Source organism: Oenanthe melanoleuca, chromosome Z (assembly GCF_029582105.1).
Source record: "Oenanthe melanoleuca isolate GR-GAL-2019-014 chromosome Z, OMel1.0, whole genome shotgun sequence".
Lineage (NCBI taxonomy): Eukaryota > Metazoa > Chordata > Aves > Passeriformes > Muscicapidae > Oenanthe > Oenanthe melanoleuca.
The window spans coordinates 65,205,388-65,227,712 of NC_079362.1; the positions used below are offsets into that span (position 1 = coordinate 65,205,388).

Here is a 22,325-nt window from a genome sequence, read left to right on the forward strand (position 1 = left end):
GGAAGTAGTGGGATCATCATCCCTGAAGGTATTTAAAGACATGTAGGCATGGCACCTGCAGACATATTGGTGGGTTTGGTAGTGGTAGTTTAATGGTTGAACTCATGATCTTGCGTATCTTTTCCAATCTAAATGACTTTATGAGATGTAGAACTTGCCACAAGTAAATATAAACATGTGCAGCCATTAGTTATATGATCAGAATAACTGAACAACTGAACTGAACAATAACAGAATCTATTGAAAGCAATACAGTATTTCAATTGTAATTAAATGTAAATTCAACCTTTTGTAGCAAAGCAAAATTCTGAAGGAACTCTGAGCCAAATTTTTTATTCTGTCTTGTCCAGCTCTAAAAGAGAGACCTTAAATTTTATAAGACTAGATTTTAACTTATTAAATATGGTATAGTCAGACTCCAGTATTGATGTCAATATGCTGCAGCTCTTGAAGCTGCCTGGCAAGCACCCTGACCTTGAGCTTTGTGTTTGTAATTACTTTTCCTCTCTCTGAGTGATTAACGTAACAAAATAAATTACATTAATGTTCAAATATTTTAATCTTAAGCATTGCTATTTGAAAATACATATTTCATATAGTAAGATCACATATTAGAATCTTAAATTAATTGTAAACTTTTCTGTTAAGTAAATCACAGTTAAATGGGATCAGTAGCTTTCTTTAATTACACCTAAGTGTCAGTTTTCAACACCAAGTGTTATATTGTTCAGACTCTGGGAACAATGGGCTCCATTGGCCAACTCCTTCAGTCCTCTCTGGACTCTTTGCCAAGTCCATACAAAGTACTGATAACTTGAGGGGTTCTAGGGCTTTGTACCATGCTAAGTGGAGCTTAAGCATTTACTGGCCCAAGCAAAAGAATGTCCCAGAACCAGTTTTATTGTTAAGTGCTTGTGTGAAATACTTAAATTTTTAAGCTGTTTTGTGATATCTTCCTTGTTGGGTTTTTGCAGAGTCTGTGTCCGTTCCCGTTGTTGGGATGCTTGTATGGTTGTGGATGGAGGAACATCTTTTGAGTTCAATGATGGGGCAATAGCTTCAATATTGATTGACACAGAGGATTCACTGTGCACTGTTCTGCTGGAAGAATGAAGGACCCTGATGTCTTTTGCTGAAACATTTATGGATCCATAGAGGGAAACCATGGGGATATCACAATGCTGCATTATATTGGAAGTTGGCCTTTTCAGATGCAAGAGCATTTGAAGGAAGCTTGAAATGCTTTTCATTCCTTTGGGTTGGGGAATCATTAGCCTGATATTTAAGCTCTTTTTGCATCTAGTGTAAAATATGTCTGAAGTATTACCTCTAACTTCCATGAAAATTGACATTTTAACCTGTAAGGCAAACATGAAAGCTTTGTAAACACAGGTAAATGGGTTCAAGTATTAAGTCAGTAGCATTCAAATGTACAGTTTTTTAGTAACAGTCTGGGACTGATGAAACTAAATACTTCATACATACACTTTTGTAGAGAAGTTGACTGTCAAACTAGCAATTTGATGCAAGGATATATAGATTTTGGTAAACTATGATGTTGATGTAAAAGAAATGAAAATACAAATCTTTTGTATGCTTTTAAAAAATTGTACAACTTTGTAGTTTCATACAACTTGTGGCAATTTTTTTTTTGTTCTTCCAGTATTTTTTCTACTTTGTAGACTTACATCAAGAGTGCAAGTCTGGTTTAATGAGGTAGCTTGAATGAGGTAGCTTTTACCTTTTTTGTTTGGCTAGATAGGGACTTGAAACCCAAAGGTTTTCTTCACGCCTTCATGAGGAATATACAAATTATAGAAATCATGTTGTAGTAGGATAAATTCCTTCACTGAATGGATTAATTGGAAAGCAGATATCAGAGACACTAGTGTATGTAATTGGCTGTCATTAAGAAATAGATCTGGCCTTATTAAGTTCAGTGGTTTGGAATTTTAGGTTTTGAATTTCTTACATTTAAAGGATGAGAGATGCTGGCTAGTGCCATTTGGAGCACAAGTTAATACCTATGTCTTCCAGTTTTCCCAGCATGTTTTTACCTTCTCCAGAAAATTTAAATTTCCAGTCCTATGCTGAATTCTAGTAATATGTAAATTACAACAAATTAATTTCATATCTCTGATTATATTAGGTAATCAAGCTGATAATAGAAAGAAAAAAAAATAAACTCTGATTAAAGAAGAGCAAGTAACCTTTGAAATCTTTTAGAGAAACTGTGAACTGTGACTGCCTTTTGAAATCTGTATTTATAATGGCATAGGTGAGGCAGAATTTGACAAAACAAATATTCCTATAGCAAGAACCCTTCTGCTACGTGACTTGAAAATAGTATGTTTTGCCTACTACAGATTGATTTCCAAGAGTGACTTGTCTTCAAATGACTTTTGAATGAAGAGACCTCTGTAACAGATGTTCTCAGATCTAACAGAAGTGTGGCCAATCAATCAGTGTGTTTATTGCTACTTGCAAAATGTAAACAGCTCTTTATTGGTGGAGGAAATGGACAAAGAGTTTTTTCCTTCTACACTTGAGAGTGAATAGAACTTAAAATGTAATTTAGAGGATATTGATTTGACCAGACCATTCAGTTCTAGAAAAATGTGAAATTGATGCAGATGTCTGAATAAGCTATCATTGTGTGCATTTCACCTTCTAAGTGTGCTGCAGGGTTACTTACACTGTCAGGATGTTATGATTGTGCACCCAGAGGGGAAAATCAAAGCCAAATAAGCTTTCAAAAATTGGTAAGGTCAGGAACTATTGGAATAAAGCTCTTACTGTCAGAAGTAATGTACAAAGCTTGTCTAAAGGTAAAGACACGAAAGACTAAACTTTCCAAAAGTTGTGTCCACACAGATTAGGGTTCTAAGTTATTTTCAATCCATCTGTAACCAGTTAGGGATTGTTTATGTGCCTCTGTCAACTACACTAGTCAGTCAGTATGCTGTTAGGATTCAAAAAAATCCCCAAGCCCACCAATGCCATTAACACTAATTTATTACTTCCTAGGATTCTACCACTCTTAGATCAGATTTAGATATTGAATACATGCACAGCAAATTTGGCAGAAATTCTTTCCCTGCTTATTTAGACATTTGTGTGCTGTTTTAATGGAGACTGGTTAGTCTGATCAGTAGCCATACCTCTTAAACATGCTTGTCATTCCTTATGAATGTCAAGATTAAGAGGCAGTGTTTTCAGGCCCTACCGTCCCAGAGTATGATCTAGATTAGGATTTAATAATTTTCACAGTCAAATTCCTAATTAAAATGGAAGCCTGACCTACTCATGAGTGGCCTCTACTGGTTTTGTCTGTATTTAAATTGCAATTCTGTTGAAGCATTTACTGGTGAATGCTTAAATTTACTAGGATGATTCAGAAATCTATAATTAATAGTAAACAGCTACCTTTTTCTTACTTGGTAGACAATATTCCAGGAGAGGACTGAGTCTTGGTTTAACACTGAATTAATCTGCACAGACTGGCAGTGACTTTTGCACCCCTTCTACTTGCTGAGTCAAGTCCATGGTATTTTCATTAAGTGCTAGTCTACACTGTGTTCTGCTCAACTAGACCTGTTATTCTTTGCTTTTTTTTTTCCAAGTGGTGTTTATACATTATGTAATAAAAATTAAAAGGTTAATTGATAAATGAAGCTGTCGTGTGATTTACTTCAACCTTCAAAAGTGTTTCATGTGCTCAGTTTCTTCTCACTTACTGTTTCAGGTTGTTTTTAATGGTTTGTGAGTCTTCATGCAGTTACATGTAGTACAGAGACTTAAGCAATGTAGCAGGTTCTGTTCTAGACTGCTTAGGGCTACTTATTATTTCCCTTAGCATAGGGGCAGTTAAGCACCTTATCTAGAGGGCTTTCACTGTATCTCTGCTACAGCTGCCATCATAGCCATTAAAAAGGCAACAGTAATGCTGATCCCTCTCCAACACTGAACTTGGTACGTAAAATTATTCCTTGTACTTAAAAGGCCTACTACTGTTCCAATTCTACACAGGTTTTAAAGCATACTCTAATAGATGCTGAAAGTATTTATGCTAATACACTGTCCTTTAAACCACCATCAATGACACAGTACTGTGAGAAATTTCTTTTTGACCCATGATACAAAGTTGGTGCCAAATCAGGAAAAGCATTCTCCCATCCATCAGTCATTTTGTATAATCTAGCAATTTCTAAGATCTCTATTAAATGCAAGAGAAGATGCATGAAGTTACATTGTGCATAGGAGAAGAATTTACAGTAATGCTGTGCTACAAAGATGTACTTTTTCTTTTTGAATTTAAGATACGCTTCCAAGGCAGCAAATTCTGTATCCTCCAACCTCCTATCATTCCTCCCAACTTTCACAAGGTATTTTGCACATTGACTCCTTTGTAAGGGATACAAGCCCACTATTAACACCTGTTACTTACAGCATTAAATTGAATAAAAAACCCCAACTTAGATTTCCAAGATAATACTTTATTTACTATGTTCTACAAAGTCGAGTATCAAATTCTAGTACTCATACAATCTTTCCATAGTAATTAATCTGTTCTCCACTATCAGATATTCATTCCTGAATGCTTTCTCGAGACTGCAATGGGAAAAGCTATATCTATGCAAAGGCCTACAGTAATATGTTGGCTGCTCATAAAAACATCCATGAATAAATTCAGCTGCTTGCTTGCTTACTGCATTCATGGGGAAAACAGCAGCATGTTTATGTCCCATAGAGGGTCCAAGTTTTGCCCTAGGAATAATCAGCTTAAACACCTGCTGGAACATTCTAGCTTTATGCATGAGGACCCTGACAACAGATGCAAATAAAAGTTTCATTTAAAGTCATTACCTGTCCCTATCCTTTATTTGGCTTTTTTTTTTTCTTTATGGACAGTTACTCAGTTTCTCCCATGACTTTTTAAAAAAATTCAACACTAGACAATAGTGGTTAGTGATACAAATACAAGAAGTGAAGTGCTACTACAAACTAATATAATAGAGAAATTAATGTCTCTTGATAGCACGAAAGCATCTCTCTCCCTTACACAGCAGTCCCAGGTTCTGGTTTTTGGTCATATCTAGAACTATTTGAGCCCTCCTCCTGCAAAACTTCTACCAATCTATCAGCTGTAGTTGAAAGATCATATCTATGATCACACTCACAGAAGCTACATTAAGTTTCTGTAATGTGTAATCAGAAAACCTAGGACCACAACATGAAATAATTCTGAATGGGCTTTTCAGACTGTATTTGGCTAACAATGAAGGCTACTAAAGACAGAAGTTTCCTTTGTGGCCTCCTAAATAAAAACTTTACTATAGCTCTGTTATGCTGCTTAGCTGCTTGTATGTAGATATCCCCAATTTATTGTTTTCAAGTTTAATTCAGTCATTCTACTGTACCTTTTCTTCAGTTATGTAGTTGAATAGATTTAAAACATAAGAATTCATCTTGAATTCTGCTAATTTCTTAATCAACCTTATAAAGATATATGGCACCTCTGCAAGCTGTTCCAGAAGCTGCAGACAATTGCTAGAGGCTGAATTACAGTGGTTTGTTTCATAATATTTTTTTCAAAGATCCCCTCTAAAAAACAAAGACTGAAAGAAATATTCTGTAATTGCTCACAGATCATCAAATTTCTAAAGGCTTTATATACAAAAAATGTATATAAAATATTATGAAACAACATTAGGGTGTACGACCAAGTTAGGCAGTAACAGTACTATGATAAAAGGTGCTCCAGAACTTTTTTCTTAAGGAGCTTCAATGCACAGTGTGTCCATGGCACTCCATGTCCATGCATTGTACATGATCACAAGAAACTAGGATTTCTCAGTGTCAATCTGCATTTGATGCCCCAAATCTCATGGCTCTTTTTATTGCCAACAGTTGGCCTTGCAATGCTGGTGAAGTGTGAACCATTGATCTTCATGTCAGGCAGTGCTTCCTCAAGGAGCTGCAGGGAGCTATCAGTCACTATTCCAAATACCTGAAGAGTCTTCAGTGTTCGAATTTCACCAAGCTCTCTAGAAAGACAAAAATATGAAATAATCATGAAACTGAAGATATTTTTTCAGGTTTTTCAACCTGTACCCAAGCTAGATAACTCCATTTCTACTCATTTTTTAGAAGAGGGTAAACTACTTAAGCACATATTTAAATGAAACTAGTACTCAGCACTGGTACTTCAGGAAACTATCTGAGTAAATTACTTCTTTGCTAATGTCTCTCACAGACTGAAAACAAACTGATTCTTCTTTCATATCCTTGGACTTAAAAATCTAGAATAAGTGAAGGATATTTCCAACATGAAGATCCAGGATGTGGCTCAGAGGACACAAGCCCCCCGATACTATCAATCGGTCTCCAATTTGTAGAATACAAATTTTGCTGGGTAAGTAGCCAGATCCATCTTCTTGATTGCTCTACATTTTCCCAGTCATCATCTGACCTGTGTATCTTATCCAGCAGGCACTAGACAAAATCAAAAAGCTGAGACACATGCTGCCACAGCAAAGGTTCTTCAGATCCTCATTTTCAATAGTCCTCTTCCTCTCAACCTTTTTTCTTATTGTTGGCCATTTCCTTGTGTTGAAATCTTTCCTGAAAGTATCTATACTAATAAAAGGCAGGACAACCTCACCAACAAGTCACTCTTTGCCATGTTTCAGTCACAATCAATAACTGATAAAGAGGCACACAAAAGCAAACATACTCAGCTTACTAGTCCAGCCAGTACTGTGAGCTCTGCCAGATTTTCCAAACCTTGCTGCACACTCAGACATCAATACTGGTCACTGGCAGGACTGCAACCTCCCATGCCAGCAATGAGTACCACTGGTATAATGCCACTAACAGAAGGCACAAGGAATGCATGGAGCAGCCAATTCTGTAAGTACAGACTGACACTAATGAAAGATTATCTCAGCTTTGGTGCCAGTCTGGATTCTTAAAGGCTACAGGTTCTAGAAGACAGGTTCTTTTATCTTAGTTTTATTTCCAATTCCTCATACCATTAAGTTTTTTGAAACAGTACTTGCAATTCTAAACCTAAAATAAAGCAAATTCAAATTCACTTACCCTCTGTGTGAACAGCAAACCAGAGCTAATTAGAGGTTACTTACACTAAGGCAGCAGGTGATATCTGATAACATCGGCTAAGACACAGGTGTTGTAGGAACACAAGTTGTTTAAAATACTGGAAGCACTCAGGCTTTAACATCATGCTGTCACTGTACAGAGAACACATTAATGAAGGTTTAAGTATACAGCAGTAAATTTGCTATTTTGAAAATTCAGGCAGAGGAATTTATTGAATATCTCTATTTCCTACCACCGAAGTGTTTTTTTTTGGAAGCAATCCATGTCTCGTGTATGTGTGGGGCAAGTGAAGAAACAAGTGAAGCAGAAGCTTCTCTTCACACAGATACTCTGCAGCAGAACTTATAGCATGAATAGGCAAGTTCTTCAGAGATTTCCAAATACTGTAACTGACTAGGTCAAAACCAAAATACACCTTTTTTTATAGCTACATGACCAAGTAACACACTTGTATTAGAGATGACTTAAACCCTGTCTAGGATGCTAGGCTAATGAACTGTAGGCATCTAAATACTTCCTTCCACTATACCTATCAATTACTATATTTTGTTAGTTAACAAATCCAGTAGGTACCTGACATTTATGCTGGGGTAACAAAGACATCTTCAATTACTTACCAGCTCCAGATTACGTCATGCCAGATATTAAATATTTTGTAAGTTTAGCTTGAGTAGTATTTTCTGGATGTGCAGTGCAACACAACCTTGTCTCAGTGCTAATCCCCTGAACCACAATGATTTAAGAACTGGCCACACAGGTCTTCTTACCTGAGATCTAAATGGACAAGCAAAGGACATCTCTCCACCAGCGTTTTCACATCTGAAAAGAAGTCACACAGAGTCAGTCCCTCTTTCAGTAATAAGATGGATATGCTTTGCACAACCTACTCATGTCCACACATGTTCATTTATATCTTTTCTACTAAACAGAAAGCCTTTTTCCACAACTGAAGCACAACTTTTAAACTAAAAGATACATGCCTAAGACTTACAGCATACAGTCTGCCTATGAAGATACCTTACATGGATTTCTTTTAACCCTCAGCAAAACAGATACATTTCATTCAGCAAATTATGCCTAGAAGTCAGTTGCATGAATCATCAACTTAGGAAGACAGTAATTTCAATGGTATTTTGGTGAAATTTACTGAAACATAGTAATGGTGAGTTGTGTGAAATACTTAAATGTAGTAAAAAAGTAACAAAAATTTTCCACGCATCAAATATCCTTTCAGTGTCCTTTAGGCATCTCCTAAATTCTTTCCTTATGACAAAAAGTTATGGTTTTTTTGATTTAAACTGTAATTTTTCTTACTTTCTTTTCATTGTCTGCAAGTAGCACTGAATCATCTGTAGTTCAGGTATCACCTAAAAGTCATTGCAAGGTGCTCAACAACATGCAAGAGAATTTTGGTATTTCAGAATTCATGTGCAGAAACTAAACAAAACAATGCCTTAATTATTATGCTTAATGTACTATTCAAGTCTTATGCCTGATAAATTGCACTGAACCAAACTAAAGTTACTCAGGAAAAGTATCATCACATGGTCTCTAACGGCCCAAGGTTCAAATTCCTGATATGGAGAAGATTATGTAACATATTTGTTTATGGGTTTGGGGCTGAGATAAGATTTGCCATGAAAAGAATGCATGAAGGGATCTGTGTGATATTTAAACACAAATGAGAGGTCACACCCTGCATGTTATCCAATGCCCTACTGTCATATTCACTCATTGCAAAAATTAAATTCTCTTTACTACAAAAGGACTTTCACCCTTTAACTATGCTCTTGCTCATTTTGATGTATCCTCCTCCAAATCTTGACTTACCTGCATTTTCTATAACCTTCCAACTTAGTATAACTTTTCTTTCTAGAACTATTAACAAGTAAATTGTTAAACGTTGATTCCTGGGATTATTTGCCTTCCAAATTAACTGGTATCTGGATGTCAGTCTGAAACTCAAGCACTTACTATGACTATTCTCTTTTAGAAGATGATTTCAGCTGACACAACAGCAGAGGCCTTAAGAAAGCTTTCCAGATACTGTTCCTGGAGCTAATTCATAGCACACAAAGTCCTGCTTCCAGGACTTACTTCACAAGTAAATGCTGTTCCTTTCAGCTAAAGAAATGAGTTTTCACTTGACTTTTCCTAAATTCAGAAGAAAAATCATCTCACCCTTCATAGTAGGGGTCTCTGACAGTAATAACTTAAAACTATATAGAGCTTAAAAGTTACTGTTGGTACATAATTCTTGCATATAAAGAGTGAATGCCAACGAGAAGAAAATGCAAAGCCTGCTGCTTCCTCCCATAGTGGGATAAAGGTTTGTAACGCTGCTCTTTACCTGCTATTTGTAGATTCTCTCTGTATCCACTTAAATTTAACTGTGTGACCTTTGAAGTAACGTGACTGACTGCTGCTTTGACGTGAGAGGCTGTGAATTCACACCAGGACAAGTTCAGCTCCTCAAGCCTAAAAACAAACAGAGAGTTGTTAACAAGAATGGCTGAAACACAGTTCAAGTTTTGGTATTTTCCATTACAGCTGACACTTTTAAAGGAAATACTGGTAACATGCCTACTGCCAACTTACTGTATTCACGACCAGGGATTCTAGTAGGACAATAACTAAGCACTAATGAATGGAGCAGGTTACCCACCCAAGTCTGTCTTTGGAGATTTTCCAGATCCAATCAGAGAACATCCTCATCCACCTGGACAGTGCTAATTTTAGACCCTGGTCTGGGAAAAGGGTTAAAGTGACTTCCCAAAGACACTTTTAACTGAAATGATTTGGTAATATCTTAGAAAGTGAAGGCTCTCTCCACGAACTGCCACAAGGAGACACTGTCTTTTCATTGGGTTTGTGACCTGAATGTGTTACAACTGAACAGATGGTCACATTGAGAGGAAAAACCACCATCCATTATTAGCATTGGTCAGATAAGCAATTAATCCTAAATAGCATAAAATAATTCACAGTTTTACATAAAACACTGGTCATGCTGTGAGCTCAGCTCCTTTTGCGTGCTTGATTACCTATAGCTTGTCACCATGGGCTGGGACAAAGTATTGTTCTGTGTCCAGGTGTTGTAGCGGTGACCAAGAGACAAAGACACAGTGAATGCACAACTACAGCATTCAGCTGGAACTCTCTACATAAAATGAAAAAACAGTTATATTGCCACTAGCATTCCCAGGATCAGGTTTGCCATCTGTTATTCACTGTGCACTGCACAGACTGCCATCCCCTAAAGAGCTCACGATCTGCGTAATCAGACCCTGTAACTCGCAATTTGATTAAAAAAACATGCTTTGCAGAAGGAATGATTATGTATGTTGTTCTGCAGGTCACAGGAAGTCAGCAGAAAGACTGGGAGATAAATCCTGAATTCACCGGGGCCCAGTTCAGTGACGTTCTGCCAGCAGATGGCTTAATCACTGGAGCTGTCAATCTGAACACAGGCCCTCATAAACTAGAACATTACTGAAGGATTATTCTAGCACGGAAAGGCACAGTGTTCTCAACCACTCATGCTGTACTCTGATTGCAAAGGGTAATCTGGAACTCCACTTTCCAGTTTCAAAACACACACTTTGTAAGAATCACACACTATTTTCATAAAGAAAATCAAATTTACATGATATCAAAGGAACAGAAATGGGGTTAACCCACCGAAAAATATGATTCAGAAAACTCATGAAAAACTACCAAAGTACATCTTTGCCATTAAAGAACAAAATAGCTTGATGGAAAGAAATTACCTGACTATTCAGCTAATAATCAACTGTTAGGCATCTAGGAACAAAACCAGGCACATGAAAAGATTACATTGCAAAACATTACACATGAAAAAAATACATTAAAAAAGATACAAGAATAACTGGGATGCCCAAGGAAAAAAATAAATCTTTCTTTCAGGAATAGCAAAACCTGGTTTTGTCTTACATAGAACAGCTGTTCAACATCAGCTCCAAAGCTTCAGCAGAAAACCCTGAGCACCCGCAGAGATTTAGTCGTATCAAATTGGGATTTCTAGCAATGCTCCTGTAGAGAAAGAAAAAACAACAAAAAAAAAGCCTGATAAAATTTAAACATTGAAACACTGCTTACTTTGCTAGGATGTAACTATTTTAAAGACCTAATTTCCTGGACAAGGAATTGTTCATAAAACATGATGTACTGCATCTTTAATCAACTGAGACGCTATGGGTCTCAACTTTGTACTTGCTACATCAAGACACAACATTAAAAGGGATACCTGTCCATTTACTTGATGCTGCTGACAAGCCTGCACGTTTATAAACTACTAAGTCCACAAGGAAATGGTTTGTTTTCACGTTCTCCTGTTGTATGCCAATAAACATACACCACAACTTATCAGATATGACTACACCTCTACAAAAGACAAAGCAAAACATCCTATTTCTGATGTCACCCCTCTGCAAGGTAGAAGTTATTCCAGGACAAAATCTATGTCCAAATAGCATCCCTTGAAGGCATTTTGTTTGCAAGACCAGAACACACATGCAGTTAGCAAAACCTGGGAAAACTCTTATATTCATTATGTACATTTGTTCAGAAGGCAATCGAATTTGATTAGTAGTGCTTGATTATTCACCAATTTTCAGACAGATTTAACTGTTACTACTGATTGTATGAAAAGCTAAACTATACTGGTTTGCTCATATTCTGGTTCCCCCTCTCTGGAGTGAGGAAGTCATTAGAAAGCAGGACACCAGAGTCTTTGCCATCTGACCTATGGTCCCTGGCACCTCCACAATCCCCTGGTGTGACTGAACAGGTTGACTGCACACCCATTAGTGTCTTTGCAGTTGAACCAAAAAATATTTCTGCTTGACAGAATCTGTAATCTTCCAGGACTTCAGAAGTTCAGCAAAAAAGTGAGAAACACTGCAGAAGCACAATGGGCACCTGGTGGGAGAACTACTGAGAGCCCCTGGAATAGAAAAGAACCTGCACATCACAAATGAAGGTCTCTTGGGAGCACAAAAATGGAAAATAAAAAGTTGCTCTGCTCTACATCTTAGCTATGGGAATATGGACAGAAACCCTAGAGAGATGAGCAGCTTTTCCAACCTCCTGCTACTCGGGAGAATTGGGAGGGGAAAAAAAAAAAGGCACCTAAAATTGGCCATTTCAAAAGAATCCCATAATGAACAACCTTCCACTGCATTCTTTCATTAGCCTGCACAAAATGATGGCACCAAACAGAAGGTATTTACTGAATATTCCCAAACATGTCACTCACTTGATGATGTTGTCAGAAAGCACTAGACCCTCCAAACTGAGGTTCTGCAGCTTTTCACATAGACAAAGAATACTGTGGAGATCTGCAGCAGACACTGTGCAGTTTGACAAATCCAGGTGCTGAATTTTAAGAAGACTAAAAAAAAAAAAAAAAAAAAAAAAAAGAGATAAATTAAAAAAGAAAAAAAAAAGTTTACTAAAATTGCATTAAAATCTGCTCCATAACACAAATATACCCCATACACTAAAAGCATGCAAAACTTGCAAAAAATACTTCTACTGATTCCTTGTAACACCTGAAAGCTTATCCTGCTAGACTTAAATGATTTTTTTGCATGTACCACATAAAAATGCTGGACGTTATGATAATTCTTTGCAAGGGCATTATGGTGCTTGTTATTTAAAAATAAACCACATCAACTTTGTTTTAATTAACTGATAGCTAAGTGCAGGTTGTCCTGTTTCAACACAGGCTTAACCACTGATTAGTTCTTCCACACTGCAAGGACAGCACAAACAATGCTGCTGGCTGCTATTGTCTTAAAACCAAGAACACACAGACTGAATATCTGAGAAACAGTTTCAGGGTCCAGAACACAGAAAAAGCCTTACTTGCTTGTTTTAAACAATGGATCCCCAATGCAAGATCTCGGGCAGCGGAACACAGTAACACCTGCAGGCAGCAACTGTCCAAGCACTCCTGGCAGCAGATTCCCACCAGTCAAATCAAGAGTCTGCCAGAGAGATTCATCAAACCTGGGGCACAGAGTTTTACTTGTTAGTGAGCTCAAATGGGTAACAGGTCAATGCTGTAAGTACAGCCACAGGAAGTTTTCAGTGTCAAAAACAGATCGAGAGAAGGGAAAGCTATTTAAGAGACTATAATAATGTTGAAACATGTGAGGTATCTTTTGGTTATACATACCCACATATGGCCTAATTGAGATACATATATAAATGAGAACCAGACCATTTAACAGTCCGTGGAAACAAAGATTTGCCTTAGTACTAAATGACAAGATGTAATACTCACGAAAGTCGATGCCATCTCTTGCAAATCATAGAAACTTTCAGCAAATCCTTTAAGGGCAAATATGCAAAGATTGCCAAAAGCAGCTCATCTGGAAGTGCATCCAAAGAAATACCTTTAGGGAAAGAGCAAAACACATTCTAGTTAAAGCTGGTTCATTTTTGCCTGCAGGTCAGATGCCTTGTTTGGTTTGGTTGTTAAAAGCCCCTCTATGGATTCTCTGTAGGCTACACTTCAGACATCAGCCACACTATTCATTTTCCTTGCAGCTCACCACTGTAGGAAGACATTTTTCCATCTTTGCCTAGGCACGTCTGGTAAATGCATAGGTTCCTATAATACCAACCTCGTATGCATAGTAAAGCCATTGACACTACTCACATACTCACTTGGGGAACAAGAGCACCTTAGCTACTGCCTTTGTAATCTAACACTTGCATGATTCTCTGGGTTTTTTTTTCCCCTCTGCTGAAATGTCCACTCCTCCCACACATGCAAGGGTCCCAGAAGAGAGCTCAAGATAAGCCATGCTTCTGTGTGATACACAGAAAAAATCAGGTACTACAAATTGCTTCCTAAAACATGCATGGTATCACCACTCCAAGAATTATGTGAAACAATGTGATGCAATCACAGCTTCTCTCAGGGCTCTTAGCTCTCTGGCACGGACCCTCACACTGCTCATTTCCATCAGGAGCTGGGACACAGCCCCACTGGCACACCTCAGCCTGCACTCTTTACCTACCTTTGTCCTCCTGCCTCCAAACAGACTTTCGTTCTAAACTGATTGATTTTAGCTTGCTTTTTCTCTTTGTTTTTTAGCCATCTAATAACAAGAATGAACACTGCCAACAAACTTGGTCACACTTTTGCTTTTATATTAAATCTACTTTTGCTGCTGATTCTTTGAGCGACCTTAAAACACTGATTCACAACACAGCCCTGCTGGGCCAAAGTGCCATCTGTGTCAGACCCACAAGAGCAAACAGGCACAGGGACATGCAGCACAACCCCCCAGCACACACACACACACACACACACACACACACACACACACACACACAGGTGATCATGGGGTTAGGCAGCAGAGAACCATGCTTTTCATAGGCCACAATTCTGGAGCCAGACACACCAGCCCTGTTTAAAGGTATACATAAAAGAAGATTTATCACCCTAAGCCTGAAAGCCTCTAGATCTAAAAGTGGCATTCTGCTGGGTAAGAGCAAAAGAAGTAAACAATAAAGCAGGGCGAACTTGTGATGCCCACTCTCCATCTCTACTGAAGCAGAACCTGGACCAGGGTGACAGTACCTGACTCTGCCTCTCGGAGCAGCCAGGGCCGGCGCACGATAACAAAGTCCTTTTCGTTGTCCTTCACCTTCTGCCGTTTTGGAGGAAGGCAGGACGACGACATCAGCAGGTCCTGTGGTGTGTTTTCATTACCCAGCTTGTCTTTCTTAAGGACCGACACTCCCATCCCCGAGAGAAGCTCCGAAGTCTTGCCGGGGTCCCATTCCAAGCTGGTGGAAATATTAGTGCTAGAGGATGGGATCTCCTGGAGATGCTTTCTGCAGACACAGCAAAACCCAGAGGCTCTGAGGGTACTGCCAGACTGACACCAAACACAGGATGGGGATCCTTGAAGCATTCCGGCCACACGCAGGGCGACTAAGGGTGGGATCTGCGGGCGCGGGCAGCACAAGCAGCGGCCAGAGCGCAGGCGTGTGCTCGCTCTGGCAGACTTCGGGAAGAGCCCGCCAGGGACTGAGCGCGCCCCGCTCCCGGATGGGGCGGGCGAGGGACCGGCGAGCGGAGCCAATGGAGGCGGCGAGATGGGGCAGCCCCGCAACACCACCAAACCCGGACAGAGCCGCGGCAGCGCCGGGCGGGATCCGCGCACGGCGGGGCGGGATGCCCGGGCAGGCGGGGGAAGCTCTCCCCGCTGCGGCCCGCGGATCGCGCACGCCCGCCAGCCCCAAGGGCCGAGCCCCCCGCTCCCCCGGGACCACACACCGTGCGATCCCGCACCGCCCCCACGGCCAGGAGCCCCTTCCCGCTCCCCCGCGCCCCACACCGCTCCCGGGGTTCCCACGCACAGCCCCTCAAGCCGCCCCCGCGCAGCCGGGGGAGCCGAGGGGGCCCGGGAGGGCTCCCGCGCAGCCCTGGCGCCACGAGGCTCCGGCGCAGCCCAGCAGCCGTACTCGTACGGCCGCGTCCCGGCGCAGCCCCGCGCCCCGGTGTTCCCGTACCTGTACATGGCGCTGAGAGACCGCGCGCGCCGCCGCGCGCCGCGCGCCCCGCGCCTTTCAGCACCGCGCCATCCCAGCGCCGGCCGGAAGCCGCAGCGGCGGGAGCGCAGAGGCTGCCGGGAGTTGTAGTTTCGCAGCCCTGTGCCCGCCCCGGGGCGGGGCTGTGCCGGGCCGGCGGCGGCGGGCGGCGAATGGCGGCGGCTCCGACGCGGAAGAAGCGGGGAGCGGCCGCCGCTCCCTGCGCCACGCTTTGAGCCCGGTGCCGGCCGGGATGGCGGGCGGCGAAGCCCCGCGGGGGACGAGGCGTTGAGCGGCGGCTCGGCCGTGGTGAGGCGGCGGCGGCGGCGGGCGGGACGCGGGACCGGGCGGAGCGGGGCCGCCGTGCCGAGTCACGGCCGGCCGGTTCTCTCGAGCGGGGACGAGAGCCGGGTGGGAAGCGGCAGCCCCCGGGCACGTCCCCTGTGACAAGGACGCGGAGGGAAGGGTGGTGGCGGGGCGAGGGCGGTCGGTTCGTTTCCCGGCTCTAGTCCCGAGTACTCCCTCCCGGCAGGGCCCCGAGCGCGCAGCGCGGGTTCCGCGTCCCTGGAGCTCGGTGTGTGCCGTGCAGGCCGCGCGCGGAGCGCTGGCACGTTTCACCCTGGGAGGTTTTCTCTGGGAACACCTCGAACTGCCCGTGTGTGGCTGCTCCTGACCCTCACCATGCTCGTTCAAAAAGACCCCGCAGTCTTTTCACGCCGTGTTTCACAACCCGCGGGAATTTCAGCAATGCAGGTCTTCCTGCGGTGTTTTTTTTTTTTGTTTTTTCCCAAAGTGCTTGTTTTGAAATAGATGGGGATGGAGAACTAATTCTGAACACACCTACAACCCCGCTCTTAGTCAACCAGATGCTTGCAAATACTGTCCTTTGTTTACTGCATAACGATGGAGAGACATGCCTGTAAAATTGAAGGTGGTAATGGAACCCGTGGCAAAGAGTACACTACTTTATGTCACATACAGAGAATGATATGACTCAAATTAACATTCATATAATCTTAAAAAAATATTTTTAACCGTTTCCGATTTCCGCTCAAAGATTATTTAAACAGATAATAAATGAGAAAGAGATGGAATTTTGGTTTAAAAAAGAAAAAAGAGTTTATTTCACCTTTTCTGCAGCCCCTTTTTTCTTTGTGAATCATATCACTCTTCTCTATTAATGTGTGGGAAATTGAGAGATGATTTTCCAGAAAATCCAAGTGTTTTTTAGAATCTGGAAATTGACAGAATAGTCTGTTTGCCTGAATGCAGTGTTGGGCAGTAGTCATGTGACTGCCTTACTGACACCTGCTTTGTGTGAGTGCATTAGTCTGGTAGCCCAGATAGCGATTTCTGTTCTTTTTTTAGGTTCTGCTTGCAACTTTACAGTGGTTGAATTTGATTCTATTTCAGTTCTTATGATAAGTGAGTTATTTTCTTCTATGTGTTATTTTCAGCATACTTCCCTAAACTCTTTGAAAACTTCAGCCTCTGTGGCACTTAATCTATTAAAAATTGGACTTGGTGATCTTGGAGATCTTTTGCAGCCTTAATGATTCTGTGATCCTTTGGTGGAGTACAGGGCAGCACCATGTAAAGCAAATGAGCTTGCCATGGTTTTGTGCTGATGGTCTCTGCTTGTATTTTCTTAATGTTCCTTAGTCAAGCATTTGTCTTGTATTTAGCACTACTAAGTGGAACCTAGTCTCCTCCAAGATCAGAATGTATTGCTATTTTGAGTGGTGTCAGCACAGCATTTTTTTTTTTTAATTAGAGGATAGAAAACTTGTTTTCTAAATATCGATCTATTGCCAGGTAAACATTTAGTCAATTTAAATTTTTTCTTCATTGCAAAATAGTTGAACTGACAGGAACTAATAAAGTATCAGTCAGTATATAGACTGACTAGTATCTTAGAAGAACAAAGCCATGCAAATTGCTTTCTTCACTAATCTCAGAGGTTGTTACTCTCAAATAGTGCAATCAGATAACTTCTCTGGTTGATTTTCTTGGGCAGTTTGTGGCTATTTTCTTTCTTTACATAGCTTTCTCACTGTACAGAAATAAAGCAGCTCTTTGTTGTCTGTTTATAAATACTTGCTATTTCCCCCCAGCTGTTAGGGCCAGTGTGTAATAATAAAGTAAACAGAAAAACCCAAACCTACCAATCAAACAAAACCCAGGATGCTACCCCTCCCCTAAACCTGAAACCAACCTAAAATAAATCCCCACAACACACTATGCAGACTGGGATATTAAAATGGCTGAAGGGACTTTAGTGTTGTTGCTTTGCCTCTTGTTCTTCTCTGTTTATAAGTTCTGAAGTGTAAGTTATCCCATTTTGTTGTTTTAAGATGAAAGTGTCAGGGGCTCTTAGTGTGAGGCAGTTCTATCAGTACTCGAGGCTGTAGTCTACTACTGCGTGTCTGTAGAGTTAAGCCTTTCTTTATGATTACTAGCAGCATAATTTTGCCGAGCAGGGCAGGCCTCAGAAGCCAAACATTGGGTTTTTTGTCAAGTGAAATATGCTGTTAGAACCTCAGTAAGAGCTAGCAGATTGTTTCCTGACAGAAAGGCAGAAGGTCATCAGTGGCCACTGATATGTTGCTGGAGATGGCAGCTTCTGTACTTGCAGGTGAGTTGTGAATTCAGCTTGGAGTGGGAGATGCTGTTGCCCAGATGGTTTTTTTGGGGTTTTTGTTTTGTATGTTAAAGCTCTCAGTTCTGTCCCTGACTGTCTCTGGGAGGGATCTTCCATAGTTGGGCAACTTTTTTGGTGACAAGTTTTGATCTTTAAAAATATGAAGTAAAGCTGCTTGGTTTCTCGGGTGCTTCAACTGAAATACCCAAAATGTCTAGAAATGCAGCTTTTTTTTCTTTTTTTTCTGCTTTTTTTTTTTTTTTTAAATCTACCTGAGAGTGGTTGAAGAACAAGAAAAGAAAAGTCTTTAGTATTCTAGAAATGTTATGACAGACAGGAAAACCAGAAGCATGGTGGTTGTCTTTATTAATAGTGTTTGAGGGACAGGCAGAGCTACAGATTGGCAGACTCCTCCTCTTTTTGAATTACTGAAAAAAAAAATTCTGGTGCTAAAACTGTTTGTAAGTATATAGTATAATAGGTGAGTAAAAGACAGCATCAGTTTGTCAAGGACAAGTAGTTGAAGTAATCTAATCTGTTTCATTTATGACTGATAGACCTATTGTATACAAGAGGATCAGTTTATAATCTTATATATTGCTTAGTAGGACTTTGATTCTGTTCTTAGGATGTTTTTGCTTGGGAAAGAAAGCTGGGAAGAGCCACTGTTGTGGCTAAGGAGGCCATTCCCTTGTCAAATACTTTTAATGGTTTTCAGAGTTTCCCTAATGAAATAGTATGATGGTTAAAACTACTGAAGGCACAAAACTAAGAGAGGTTTACAATTTCTGAAAGTGGTAATGTAAATCAAAATATCTTAAAGATTTGAAAACTTGTGAGGGGGAAATGGCTACAGCTGAGCAGAGTTTTCTGACTGTGTAGCAGGAGGAATCAACCACAGAAATACAGGATAGAGAAGCAGTGTTCTGTTTCCTGGAGGGAGAGAACTTGGAGGCATTAATAAAGCTGAATTTGTGAAGTAAATATCCTATTCATATTTATACTTTTTAGTGAGGCATGCAGAGCTGTGTTTGCCCTCTGTTCAGGCCTCCTCAGGCACTTGCTGGGAGGCTGGGGGAATCCTTCACAGATATGCTTAATTCCTTCTAGCCCTTGTCTAAGAATATAATATTAGAGTGTCTTTGTTAAATTTGCTGCTGTATTAAAGCTCTAAGAAAGTGTGGGGTTTTATATTCTCTGCTGTTTCATTTAGTAACTTGAGATTTCTGTACTGGGCAGAGGAGTTAGTTCATTTGTAATGTAGATGTCATGAGAGCAGTTACTCTTAGGTTGGCAGGGTAATTTAATACTGTTAATAGTAGGAATCTATCATATAAAGGGAATTAAGGCTGAATTGAGCCCTTTATGATGTGTGTAGTGTTAGTGGCTGGGTAAAATAAAAAAATTTTAACTGATTTTTTCTGTGTCTAAAAAGAAGCAGGTAAATCATAAGCTAACACAAGAGCATGTCCTTGTATTTTATTGGTTAAGTTGTGCTTCCTGTGCCAGCGTTTCAGCTTTTAATCTTATTTGTATTAATCTGTAATTGCCTGGTTGTTCAGAAACTGAATATGCCAATAAATACTTCTCCATTCATGGTGAGGGCTCTTGTTACTTTGTCATTGCTTTAATAGGAGCATCTTCTAAGCCATTTAAGGTTGTTCAGTACAAGAGACCTCATCTGAAGTAGTTATTTCAGGACAACATGTTATTTTAGTGATTCTGGAATTTCAACCAGCTGATACCAGGTAGCTGTATGCCAATAGTGAGATGGCTGTCTAAATAAAGAGATGGAACAAGGTGATAGGTAAGGAGCTTACCTTTGTTTGAGCTAACAACCAGCTTCACTGGCAAATGCTGCTTTCTACAGGAAGACATGGCTGTATAGCCTGCAGTAATGTATTTTCAGGCCTGATTCTAGTAGCACAGGTCCCAGATATGTCTGCACTCTTGGTTTGGATTTAGTTCACCAGAAGAGCTCCTCTCATTTCTCACTTTGTGGATTTTCTTCTATTTAATATTTCTGTGTGGAGAGCTGATTTTAAATGGTTTCTATCTAAAAACTTTAAACTGTTGTTTTGAAAATGTGTATACATTAATTCAAAACAATTCTGTTTTTAGCCTCAGTGTTTTGGAAAAGCAGGCCTTTCTTTTTTTTGGGTTTTGAGATTAAAATAGGAACCAGGTAAGAATATAAAGATGTAGTTTACTGATAACTGCAAAGTAACTTTTGTCTTTGAAAGTGAGTTGTGGTAGGAATCAATTCTCTCTTCAATTTAGCTTATGCAATACATTTTTATAATACTCTGGAAGTACCCTCATGATAATAGCTGAGTGCAGCGCCTTGCACAAAAACTTTTCACCTTCTGCTTTGGTAGAAGCTTTTCAGGTGTGACTGTAATAAAACTTTGTGACTAATGAAGTGTGTGCTGTATAATTTTTTTGTTTACGTAGCAAAAGGTGTGGCTGTAATGGGCACGAAAAGCTACATGCCAGATAGCAGTGCCCTAATGGAGCTGATACATAATTGTTTTGTTATTTGTACTTCTGTGGAATTTGCTGCTATACTGTAAATAGAAAAGACTTCTCAAAGGAAACAAGAATGGTACAATAGAACAGTCAGGGGCTGCTTGGAATAAGTGGTTGAGAAATGGGTAGGATATCCTGAGTTTTTAATGTACAAATCATCTATCTAAAGTAGGATACATACAGATAGTAAGGCGATGGTTTGTCCTAATGGAAATGTTGATAGTTTGATAAACATGTTTGATGAAAGGCAGCAAAGAAAAAGCGTGTGCATCTTTGACTAGAAACAGGAAGGTAACACGAGTTATGTTCAGAATACAGAATGCTCTGTGTGTCACAGCCAATACAGAGTAAACAGACTGCTCTTACTGTTTGCAGTTCAAATATGAGAGCAGAAAATGGGGAGAAACAAATTTCGTTGGTGAAAAAAAGTCAAAGAATAATTGTTCCTCTGTGTTCTCAAGGTAGTAATGGGATCACAAACTTTAGAGGTATTTTAGTATAAATAAGAGTTTTCACTCCTTAGTGACCTCAAGCATAACAGATCCGCTTAAGCAGTTTACTGAGAAATTAGTAAAAGAAATAGCTCACTTTATCAAGTTCTAAAGAGATTTAAAAGTAAGTAGAAGGGAATTTCAATAATAGCATTTCTTTTAAATCTCCAGAAAAGTGGAAATACTGGAAATCTTACCAGCAAAGCCATAGCAAGAACCTTTTCATTTAAATCAAACCAGCTAAATGTTAATCTTGATAGAGAGACAAGTCAGACTGGCAACAGTAATAAACTTTTTTTTTTTAGTAATGCATAAAATGCCTGTGCTAAAATGATGCTTATTAAAAAGGTCTGAAGCAGTTTAAATAAAAATGTAGCAAATCAGTGAGATTTTCTGTAATGGATTTGTGCAGCTCACTGTCCCTTTGCATAATAGCTTGTCTGTATGAAGCTGTATGAACTTTCTTAGAGCAGTCCTGATGGTAATAGAGTAACTAAACACAGAAGGACGAGCAAAGCAAAAATATGTCATGGCAAACTGCACCAAATTAATTGAGACCTTGTTTCTCTAAAATAGCACAGCAGGAGTAGGAAGGTGAATTAAAATTCTTGAAATTTCAAACCTAAAAGAGGTGCATTACAAGTAGACTAACACATAGTTTGCTGTGTTTTTATGCTCTATTGACTCTTACGTACAGACTTTAAATATGTATTTGAGGTACACTCCATTAAAAAAGTTACTCATTAGCTCTCCAGAAACATTTAATTTAAACATTTAACCCTTTGTAAAAATTAGTTGATTACTTCTAAAAGGAGAAAAAAAGAGCAGAATAGATTTTCATCTTGAAATTTGTGCTGGACCTAAAGTTGGGCTAGTGGTCTATTTAAGGACAGAGATTTGCTGTTTGCCTCTTGGATCTATTGTATATCGAGATGATGAACAGGAGTTATCCTAGTACATTGCTGAAA

The 22,325-nt window shown here is 39.9% G+C and overlaps 3 protein-coding genes across 8 annotated transcripts in view; 2 read left to right on the forward strand and 1 right to left on the reverse strand.

Moving 5' to 3' along the window:
- Nucleotides 1–3,670, forward strand: part of NADK2 (NAD kinase 2, mitochondrial) — a 33,610-nt gene extending 29,940 nt beyond the window's left edge. For all 3 annotated transcript variants that reach the window (XM_056514039.1, XM_056514038.1, XM_056514037.1), the window contains one exon: nucleotides 975–3,670. In XM_056514039.1, coding sequence (XP_056370014.1) covers nucleotides 975–1,113 — 139 coding nt within the window. In that variant the 3' untranslated portion in view covers nucleotides 1,114–3,670. The remainder of the gene's footprint in view (nucleotides 1–974) is intronic.
- An 805-nt stretch (nucleotides 3,671–4,475) lies between these two features.
- Nucleotides 4,476–15,783, reverse strand: SKP2 (S-phase kinase associated protein 2). Of its 3 annotated transcripts, none has more exons than XM_056513305.1 (10): nucleotides 15,679–15,783; nucleotides 14,741–14,949; nucleotides 13,433–13,544; nucleotides 13,012–13,155; nucleotides 12,401–12,535; nucleotides 11,077–11,175; nucleotides 9,473–9,600; nucleotides 7,890–7,941; nucleotides 7,146–7,253; nucleotides 4,476–6,047 (listed from the first exon to the last, which is right to left on the reverse strand). In XM_056513305.1, the coding sequence occupies exons 1-10, from the start codon at nucleotides 15,684–15,686 to the stop codon at nucleotides 5,834–5,836; spliced, it is 1,209 nt and encodes a 402-aa protein (XP_056369280.1). In that variant the 5' UTR covers nucleotides 15,687–15,783; the 3' UTR covers nucleotides 4,476–5,833. The 3 variants fall into 3 exon arrangements, with proteins under 3 accessions (XP_056369280.1, XP_056369279.1, XP_056369277.1); XM_056513304.1 differs by having other exon boundaries at nucleotides 14,741–14,997; nucleotides 15,679–15,762; XM_056513302.1 differs by lacking the exon at nucleotides 15,679–15,783 and having other exon boundaries at nucleotides 14,741–15,284.
- LMBRD2 (LMBR1 domain containing 2) overlaps nucleotides 15,778–22,325 on the forward strand; it is a 33,597-nt gene continuing 27,049 nt past the window's right edge. The window contains exon 1 of one of the 2 annotated variants that reach the window (XM_056513300.1): nucleotides 15,778–16,005. The gene's annotated coding sequence lies outside the window, so the exon portion shown is untranslated. The remainder of the gene's footprint in view (nucleotides 16,006–22,325) is intronic. The other variant, XM_056513301.1, reaches the window with a different exon arrangement.

Excerpts from the sequence above, each read along its gene's own strand:
- SKP2 (XM_056513302.1), bottom strand. The coding sequence starts at position 15,077 with ATGCTTCAAGGATCCCCATCCTGTGTTTGGTGTCAGTCTGGCAGTACC. Across the intron at positions 11,176-12,400 it reads CTTTCTGACAACATCATCAA|GAGCATTGCTAGAAATCCCA; the intron begins GTGAGTGACATG and ends CTTTCTCTACAG. Across the intron at positions 6,048-7,145 it reads ATATCACCTGCTGCCTTAGT|AGAGCTTGGTGAAATTCGAA; the intron begins GTAAGTAACCTC and ends TTGTCTTTCTAG.